At 38.5% G+C, this 10,358-nt stretch overlaps 1 protein-coding gene across 3 annotated transcripts in view; it reads left to right on the top strand.

Annotated features, from left to right (window-relative positions):
- Positions 1-3,153: 3,153 nt before the first annotated feature.
- LOC134529091 (polyamine-transporting ATPase 13A3) overlaps positions 3,154-10,358 on the top strand; it is a 145,867-nt gene continuing 138,662 nt past the window's right edge. The window contains exon 1 of one of the 3 annotated variants that reach the window (XM_063362814.1): positions 3,154-3,295. In XM_063362814.1, coding sequence (XP_063218884.1) covers positions 3,280-3,295 — 16 coding nt within the window. In that variant the 5' untranslated portion in view covers positions 3,154-3,279. Of the gene's footprint in view, positions 4,294-10,358 lie in introns of all 3 variants that reach the window. The other 2 variants (XM_063362813.1, XM_063362818.1) reach the window with 2 other exon arrangements.

The following is a 10,358-nucleotide window of genomic DNA, read 5'->3' as shown; positions in this document are numbered from 1 at the left end:
AAATTTACTAACATATTGTCCCACTGCGAATTGTTTTAGAGGGATTTCTCCTAGTCTGATTTGATCATATTCACTGGCATTTTAATTAAGGGCAGTGGCTGCGGTGACTGTTAATGAGGTTTGTTGTCTGCTCCGTGCATGGTGTACTCGCCCGGAGTGACTACGACCCACTTATTACATGTCGGGTAATTAGTAATTTCGTACTAATGGCTTTTTCCTTAATTAAATTATGGGTTCGAGCCTCCGGGGTTCCGTACCTTTAAATTTCATTACATCTATTGGGGTCACGCCCGAGGCGCTCGCCTGACTCAATCCGGCTGGGCAAGGGGCGCGCTCCGAAAACGGGATACGGTACTGGCGGTGCGGAGCACGGGCTTAACGGCCATGGTCGGTACGACGTCAGCCTGTCCTGTCTTTCTGTTTTGGCATGCGGAATTCGCGCGGGAATGGTCAGGGCAGCTGCGAGCGGCCTGTGGCCTCACCAGTAGAACTCAGCCTTTCGGGAGGGATGCACGCGCCGGAACATGTGGAGCCTTCGCGAGCAACTCGACGCGGACCAGACGAGCTTCTCTCATGCACCGGACAGGTCAGCTACTGGGGCAGCACTATGTACGAGAGTGGTTTGTAAAATAAACCCTGCGAGTGTACTTCATAGTTCATTTCCGTACATTCTGAAAATTTCTGTAGTGACTTATTACTGTGTGTGTGGTGCCTGAGACGACCAGTAAGGGTACAAGGAGTCGACTCTGCCGACGTGCCGCTGCCTTCAGCCATGTGGCCAATATCCCCCCTGAGATAGTCTCGTGTATCAGTGCACATAATTAGTGATTGGTGCCGGGCACAACCGCAATCATTCAACACCTCTCCGCAAGGCAGTGGGTTAGTCGTCAATACATTAAGATTTTTATAACCACTGCAAGTCATTACAAAAAGTTAATTTTTAGGGGCAATTTTTTAGCAATTATTTCGGGGAAAAAATTTATATTTTTTTGGAGTAGGGACTTCTTCGTGGTCATCGCCAATCAATTCACCATAGTTATTTCACTGTAGCTAATGTTACACAGCACCATAGTTTTGGGTAAATATTTGCGCTGCCCAGTTTTTGTGTTATTTTGAGGTTGTGTGCGAGATGAGCATGCGGGAGTTGTAGGTGTTGGTGTGCTGGCGTGGCTGTCGGCTCTTGGGCGGTGTGGTGGATGGTCATGTTGCTCGGACACTCCACAGTACTTTGACGTCCCTCGGCTTCTGGTCCCTGATTCCCCGTTTACGTAATTGTCCTGTTGTGCCCGTGCTGCTCTCGTCGGTGAGGTGTGGGTCCAAGCCAACGTGGCCGGGACCAGGAAATACGGGACCTGGAGGGAGAGTGAGGTGAGAAGGAGGAATGGTAGGCGGTTCCAAGGATAACTCGATGTTAACAGTTCCACGAGCCCCTTTTATTGTAGTTTTGAGAGCCTGCCGCAGCCTGGCAGATCCGTCGCGGAACGAACGCCCTTCCCGCGACGACCTGGACTTTTGGAAGACTGTCCCGAAACAAACTGGAAATTTTCCCACATAACAATGTCCCCGATTAAAGTTGCTCCACAAAGATGCGCAACATGTACGCGGTCCGTTACGTAAAAAGACTCGTACTAACAGCGAAGGTTCGGCGGTTCGTGACTGCGCTTACGCGTTCTAGGACGTTCGACTGGTGACGTTACTCGTAAAACTCGTAAAACTCGACAGGGCGAGCGACTCAACGGATGCAGCTCTGCTGCCACGACAACCCGTGAAGTTACACTGTCGTCGGACCACGAGCTCAGAAGAAGCGCCTCGCGAGCAGCGCAGAGCGGCGTGCACGTCTGTCTTCGATCGCGCTCTGAACACCACTGCCCTTCCCCGCCCGTCAGCGGGCCGTGGCCCGCGGGCCGCAGAGGAGGGGAGGAGAAATCGGCCGGCGTGGGAGAGGCCCCACTCCGCGACGCGCCAGGCTGCGATTACATTACTAGCACTGCGAAACATTTGAGAAGAGTTACAAAATTATTTACACAACTTAGCGAGACGTTAATCAAACAGCGAATTTACACATCAGTTAATTAGTTATGATTACAAAACATATAAAATTATTGAGGCCCGTGATTGTTTAAAAATACATAAAAACCATACTTATTTACACACACAAAGAAGCTCACTGGCATGCTAGGGCGCACGCGGGTGCGTCCCTGGCCATCGCACTTAACAGATGGTTAACTTGTATCGCATGGGAGGACGTTGACGAGGCATAACGGCCTGGAGGAGCCGAGGAGACACTTGGGTCGACGTCAATTTGTTGCCTGGATGCCCTGCTATAATAGCCTCCTAATATTGCATCTTAACTGATCGTTTTCGATGTATTTTACCTTTAAGTGATATCTTAATAACTCAATCTGAACCAACCAGTAAATCTATGTACTGCTGTATTCTGCCATTCAGGCCCTAAGCTCTGGTTAGCATTGTAGCAGGTTTTTTAGGCATGTACATAACCATTGTACTAATATTTATAATTAGTATGTTTTATGATTGCGACAGGCATTAGCGAGATGCAGACTGAGTATTCGTGTCTTCAATAAAGCTTGTGTTAAGTCTCAAATTAAATTGTTATTCTGATAGCAGTGTCTTGGTAGCTTACAGCCTGGTTTAGTTCCGCTGTACCCGAATCGACAACACATCCTTACAGCCTCTTAGGTGAAACCTGTTTTCGCTCTGAGAAGTCACATGTTCTTCCGACTGTGAGCTGGTGCATAGTTATTAATATCGGCTGTCACCCAACCCTTTTTCCCCCCATTAAAAAAAATACAAAACATAACTTCCTTCATTCTAAGATGGTAGTCCTCGACTAGCTGTTTACTGACTTACAAAAAAATGAGCGTGATATTTTTTCCAAGCTCTCGCGGATAAATTTAGTAAACAAAACCTTGACAATCCATGAATAATAACTGTAACACGATACTTGTTGAGTTGCTAATCCCTACTCCCACCCATTTTCGTGTTATCCTTTTTATTTATTTTTTTATTGTTATTCCATTTGAAAAATCGGAGGCCGTAATTACTGATTACTCTGACTCCCGAATTCATGAGTCATTTTACAAACGAATTAGACTGGCTGGTTCACATCTTTGTTCTTCCTGCACTTTGAATTCTCCTGATCTGTGATCTTTTGAGTAGGTAATCGACTGTGAAAGCTTCGATTCTGTATTTAGCGAACGAATATGCTTTAGTTCGATACCCCAGTTTTGTGAAATTGTGATCGCTGACTTAACCTTCATGCTTCGAAATAAATGTAAGGTGTTATAAAGTATATAATATTATGAGGTGTGGGTGGCTTTTTAATACATTGGGTATTTTTATTAGGGTTAAATTAACGCGTTAATTTGGAATTAAATTTACACAGGAGTTCTGTATTTAAGTATTGATGACGTGGTGTTTGTCGGCTGAATAATCATACAATTGTGGAAGATATTTGTTTTCTAATTTGCTACGTGTAGTACAATACCGAATCCTCGCTACATCTAACAGAAGAGATAATTAGACTTTTTGAAAACGTTCTACATTTAAGTATCTGCCATGAACTCAAAAGCTGTGGTGTTGGTTACATGAAAGCAACACTACTGATTATATTTTTGGGGGCTGAAGCATCATCTTTGATTAGTTATGTTACAGTTCGTCGTATCTTAGGAATGGCGTATTGTCGTGAATATGTGGACGTGCAATATAATGACCATACAAGTTCAACCTTTGTTGAATTGACCATTGTTAAAATAAATGACAAACTATAAGAGCTAATTTTAAGTTCATGAAACGCCCTGAAGATTTTGGAGCTACTAATGATAGTAGTTGAAAAATACTTCGGTATGTTTTCTCATATTTCATCAAATATTTATTTGGAAGAAATGAGGTTTTATGGGAACAAGAGAAAAATAGAACATACTGGCTGGAGGCAACCTGATCCTGGAGACTGACATCAGCTATATGTTTTCTTTTACTGTGCTTTTCCCGATTGATAAATATTTGAAACTTTTAAGCTTGGGGATAACAAATTTGTAGCTTGACTGGCTGCATGATTAAAAAGGTGTTAACCTTTTACTGTTAAAAGAACTGTTAAAAAGTGGTTTGCAATGTTGGCAGATTAAAAGAATTCCTGTTGTACTTAATTGTATATGAAAATGCCTACCTCGTGCTGTTCAAAAGATGCCAGGCGATGCGAGTACAATCTAGTACTTGCCGATGTCGAAGAGAATTCAAGAGCTGAGCTTGAAAAAGAAAGTGGTTCATCAAAAGGTTAGGCCACTTTTTACCTATAATATATAACTAATAAGTTTGTTGGCATCTTACATTGTATGTGCTTTTTTTGTTTTTGTAGGAGCTTCTTTAATTATTTTTGGTATTTAAAATTTTTTTGCATGAGCATTAAAATCAGGAAAAAATTATTTATTGGTATTGATTTACTTAAGTAGTAGAATATTGCTTCCTGGAGGTAAGGACTTTGTATCAGATGAATTTGTGGGTGCGCAGGAATAAGGGGATAAGTCAAATGTTGGCAAAAATGTTTTTTTTATGGTATGGAATAAAGGAGAACAATCTCTACAAAATGGTCCAAATGGGTTAAGTCTAGCACCCTTGTGTGTTATTTTATGGCACTGAACTTTTGGAGTCACATCACAAACTGACATTTTTCGTGCGTGAAAAAGGGTATAAGTTATTTACAATGACATTTTGACATATCCCCTTTATCTAAACTTTATTTAATTATATTAATTGCCACATGAATTATTTCCCATATTTTAATGCTTTCATTGGGTCATTTCATGGTAAGGATTGTGAAATTTCAGCTTAAAGTTACACTTTTTGAAAACCAATAAAATATATTTTAAGTTAGTAATTTGAATTTGAATCTCATTTTATGCAGATGTTACCTACCTCACTTTTCCAACACAAACTGTGTCAAAAACATTTCCAAACATGAGATTGTGACGTATAAACACGAATCTTTCACATGTATAATAAGAACAGTAAAACTATTGGCACCAAGTGAAACTAAATGTTTGCAATTTTATCATTATAAACATTTAACATTATAAAATATTTAATTTTAAAGTGTAATTACTTAACCCATTCGCTCACTTTATTTTTCACTACAAACGCGGCCCTTTTACACCAATTAATTTAGTCCAAAATAACAAAAATTATCATGAGAAAAATTACTGTTTAAAAATAGTTTTGATTACAACATATTAAAATTTATTTTAAGAACCACTTATTACAGAACTGTGCATTGATTAAATAAACATATCAAACCATAATTAAGATTCAATAATTGGTTTTTGTATGATAAATCTCAAAACATTCTGGCACGTGAAGTGCAACCACACAGCGCTTGCATTCCCACCGTGTTTCGCTCCTTTTATTATGAGCACTGCACACAACACAACGTCTGGATGGGTTTTGCTTGCCAGGATTCGCTGGAATGAATCTTGGGAAATGAGCCCAGTGAGCAGCTTGAAGCCTCATTGGAGTGTCACCCGCAGATCTGCGTCCCCGCCGTTGATAGTGTGGCAAAGTCAGTGATGCCATCAGTTCTTCCATGACATCAATTCTGAATGCACTGTACTTGGCCTTTTTTCCAGTAACTGACATCCACAGCAAATATGTGTTGTAAAGTGCCATGTCCATTACATAAAAGAAAACTTTTTTGTAACCTTTTACATACCGCCGCATGATGGGAAAGGATGCTAACTGTTGGTCCTGCTTATCTACACCTCCCATCCAAGTATTGTAGTTGATTACAACTCTCGGCTTCATGACAGCCATCTTTGTTTTCCTGTCTACCTTTTTTGTCATAGCATAGTCAATTTCACTATTGCATGTAGACAACACTAAAACTGGTTTTTTGTCCATCCACTTTACAACGCTCATACTTTCACTGTACCTGATCATACTTTCCCCTCTGTGCAACTTCTGTTTGAATTCAGTATCTTTAGGCATGTTTTTTCTGTTATGCCTAACAGTGCCAACAGCATTAGTTCCATGATTATGTAACTCTTCAAAAAGTTTTGGTGAACTGTACCAGTTATCCACAAACAGTGTGTGACCAACCCCTTGATATGGTTCCATTAGCTTCATTACAATAGCTTCACTGGCTAGTGTAGCTTGTTTGCCTTCTGTTTTCCCTGTGTAAATAGAAAAGGAAAAACAGTACCCAGTTTTCGAGTCACAAAGTTTGTATATTTTTATTCCAAACCTAGCTCGCTTTGAAGGGTTATATTGTACAAAACACAAACGGCCTCGAAACTTCATCAGGGACTCGTCCAATGAAAGGTTTTCCCCTGGAAAATTTAGTTCAGGAAATTTTTTCCTGAAATAATCTAGCACTGGTGATATTTTACACAAACGATCATGTTTGTTCAGAGCATTGTTGTTTTGGAAGTGAAGATACCTGGAGATGTCCAGAAACCTCTTCAAAGACATAACTTCACGAATGCCTGGTGTACGAGTCATACCTTTGCCACTCCAATATGAACGAATGCTGTGTTTTTTTGCTTGTGCCATCATAACACACAAAGTGAAGTATGCTTGTATTTCGTCACAAGTGGTGGGAAACCAATTAGAATTTGGTTTTACTGCAATGCACTCTGTGGCATAGTCATTGGTTTCAGTGCAGATTGGCTGCCACAAATCATGATCAAACACTAACCGAAAACAGTCTAATTTTGTAGGGTTTGATGGAAAATTGTGAGTGAGTAAAGCCACTGGATTTACACCAACATTACTGTGAAATGGTATTTTAGTTGTAATTTTATTACCTTTTTCGTTGGACCATTCGCGAGAACCGATAGGCGCAGATGTGTCAGATTTTGACAGATTGTCGCCTTGGCCGCACTCTTCTAATTCAGAAATGTTCACTGATGAAGAATAACTACTTTCACTGTCACTATCATCTGACATTTCCACAACATCAGAATCACTTTCATCCACCGCATTGCTAATGTCATCAAAAATCCGCTTACGTTTTGAACACATTGTCACGTGTCACCAAAAATATATTTGTTTACAGCAAAGATTAGAATAAGACTTAACCACCAAAGCAAAGAATAATACTTAGGAAAGAGAGTAAACACGCATTCTAGTGAAAAATTGAGGAACTAAATTTGTAAAAAAAGTTTAAAAATGCTATGGATTTTGGACGTCTGTCAGACCGACTCGTGCACGAAGGTCATTTAGGAATGCGACGGCTGACAGACCGATCTGTGCACGAATGGGTTAAACAATATATAATTTTTAAATTTGATACCTTTAGGTATATAGGTAGGCCTATACCTATAGGTATGCTTGCCAGATGCCCTGGTTTGACCGGGACAGTTCCGGTTATCAGACAAAATCCCGGTGTCCCAGCCGGTTTATTTCACGTCCTGGTAAAAATTAAATTTGATTTTATATATGACCAAAAATTTCTAAAAATAATTAACTAGGAAGGATTATGTAGGATAATTACTTTGTGGTTTATTTCTGTACTGTATGAAAAGTGAAAACTATAGAAGAGTGATGGTCTGGGTAAATATGTAGTTTAGCGGTATTTATGAAAAATAATGTTAAAAATCAGAAAATACTTTTATTCTATGCTCTTTAACTTCCTCTTTTCATTAAACCCGGCGGAGATAAGAAATTCCAAATACTTTAGGAGATATCACCGTTCTTATTTTGCTATACAAGACCTGTGCAATCATTTTTTTATTGCCATGTGTTCGTGAATGCCGAATTAATTAAAATGGTGGATTAGGTCAGGTCAGTTACATTTTAAATACTTTCAAACTAAGCTGACATTAAAAATAATGTGAATTAATTTTAATAGTTCGTTAGTTTAAAGTATTTAAATTGTAACTGTCCTGACCTAACAGACAGGGACAAAGGATGAACAGTAACAACCCACGTAATAGTTTTTTTTTTACTTATTACTTGCGCAACAATATCCAAATTACAAATAAAACATTAAAATTTGAAACGACGCGAAAAAAAAAAATTTCATACTTGTAAACAAGAAACAATGTTGAATGCCGCATGAATGCACAGGTATTGTGATAGAAATTAAAAAATTCGATATCTCCTAAAGTATTTGGAATTTCTTTTCTCCACCAGGTTTCATGAAAAGAGGAAGTTAAAGAGCATAGAATACAAATATTTTCGGAATTTTAATCTTTTTTTAACAAATATCGACCAAATATGAAAACTAAAAAATTTGATACTTAGCAGCGAAAGAGGCAACCTTTGCTTACCACACAGCAAACCATAGCCTAAGTTTCAATTCAAATTCTTATTCTTCAAAACTAATTTCTAAGTTTTTGAACCTAAATTCTCACTCGAAAAAACTAAGTGTGAGGCAATAGTTATGTCATAGCTCCTTTAGCTCAAGAAGAGCTTAAAGAAGACTTGACCAAGTCAAACTACATGTCTCTAAGTACGGATGCATCAAATAGAAAGGATATAAAACTTGTGCCAATTGTTGTGCAATACTTTAATCCTAATTCAGGTGTGCCAGTAAAGCTGTTAGATTTTAAATCTGTGGCAGGTGAAACATCTGAAATTCTTACAAATCACTTATTCTCTGTCCAGTTGCAAAATGATTTGAACAACAAAGTAGATGGCTTTTGTGGAGATAACTGCATCACTAACTTTGGTGTTGTTAAAAGAGAAGGGAAAAAAAATGTTTTCCATCGACTTAAGAATAGCCTAGGACGTGAAAACAATGGAATCGGATGTGGAGCACACATTGTGCGCAACTTCCAATCAATATTGAGGTCTTACTGGTGAAGATTTATAAATACTGTAACTAAACTAAAAGAATTAGCTATGTGAATATGCCGAGATACAGTACCGTAAACTCATTAAACACTGGAACACCCGGTTTCTATCAATGATGCCCGCGCTGGAAATTTTTTTACACATTTTTGAAGTTCTGAAAGCTTTTTTTAAGACCAAGAAATGTACCCATCAATAATAAAAAACTTGTTTACTGATTTAACGGGCGAGCTTTACTTGTGGTTTGTACACGGACAGCTTGCATTGTTTAACAAGGCCATGCTAGTAACGGAAAAAAGATAATACTACAGCTTTTGAGGTTGCTGAAGCTCATAAAGCTCTCAAAAGAAATCTGACAAAAAATGTCTTCAAACTTTATCCCTATGTATGCTAAGAACATCTTCAGAAATCTAGCTGAGCAAGTCCGTAACAGTGTGAAAGAAGAATTTGATGGCTTTCATGAAAGATGCATTCCATATTTTCACCTCGTCAAGAATAGTTTTGGACACACTGAACAGTTTTCATGGGTCAATCTGACCCAAAAAAATACTGTTGATTGGGAAAATGCTGAAACTTCTGCTGAAATTACTAATAGCAGTCTTCTTGATGTACCCCATATGAAAATAAACAATGATCAGCTGTTTGATGAAGTTGTGCTTGCTAAGGAGTATTTGCAGTGAAATTGGGAACAGTGAAAGCAAGAAGAGATACCGGAGATGTGATTATTTCAAGTGAACAAAAATGGCTCTGGTTGTTTGGTCACTTCAAGGAGAATCACATGGCAGCTCCCAATCTGATCAAAATTGTTGAGTATGCCTTTTGTTTACCTGGGACATCAGCACCAGTTGAGAGAGTATTTTCTTTGATGAACAACACATGGACTGATGATAGGGGCTTGATGAAGGCTTGATGACATGTAAAATTAATATTGGATTAGCTCGTGAAGATTTTTACAACAAGATTAAAACCAAAAAAGACTTTCTAAAAAAAAGTCCTAGCCAATGAAAAATACATGTAAATCTTTTTAAAATTTTTTTTCATTATTCAAAGTGTTTCTTCTTACTTAAGTAACTTAAAAATATTAACATGTAAGAAATAAAATGTTTTAATTATAAGCTTGTGTCATTTATTATTATTACCCCTGGTTTAGGTTCCTAATCAGTAACCATTTATTCATAGCATTGAGAATAAACTACCCTCTAAAACACTCTTAAAAACCTGCCAAGGGTGTGTACCCTTGAATACCCGCAACACTGGGGGGCATTCCGGTGTCCCGGTTGAAAATTTCAGAAATCTGGTAAGCCTACCTATAGGTACACCTGGATATATTTTCTTCTTGAATGTGCACACTTCACACTTATCGTGGTTTCATGTACGTAGTGCTTATTACATAAGCTGGCATTTTATTATTAGCCCAGGCACAGCCAATATGAAGGTCATTCGTTCGGTGAGACAGTGATCTACTTGAATTTTGTATTTCTGGACGGTTAATTTTGTTTATAAAATCTACTTACAAAATTTTGTCCTTATTTGCTGTATTAGTTTTAATATTC

The sequence above is a fragment of the Bacillus rossius genome, chromosome 2 (genome assembly GCF_032445375.1).
Source record: "Bacillus rossius redtenbacheri isolate Brsri chromosome 2, Brsri_v3, whole genome shotgun sequence".
NCBI classification, from domain to species: Eukaryota; Metazoa; Arthropoda; class Insecta; order Phasmatodea; family Bacillidae; genus Bacillus; species Bacillus rossius.
This window is presented reverse-complemented; position numbering and strand designations above follow the sequence as displayed.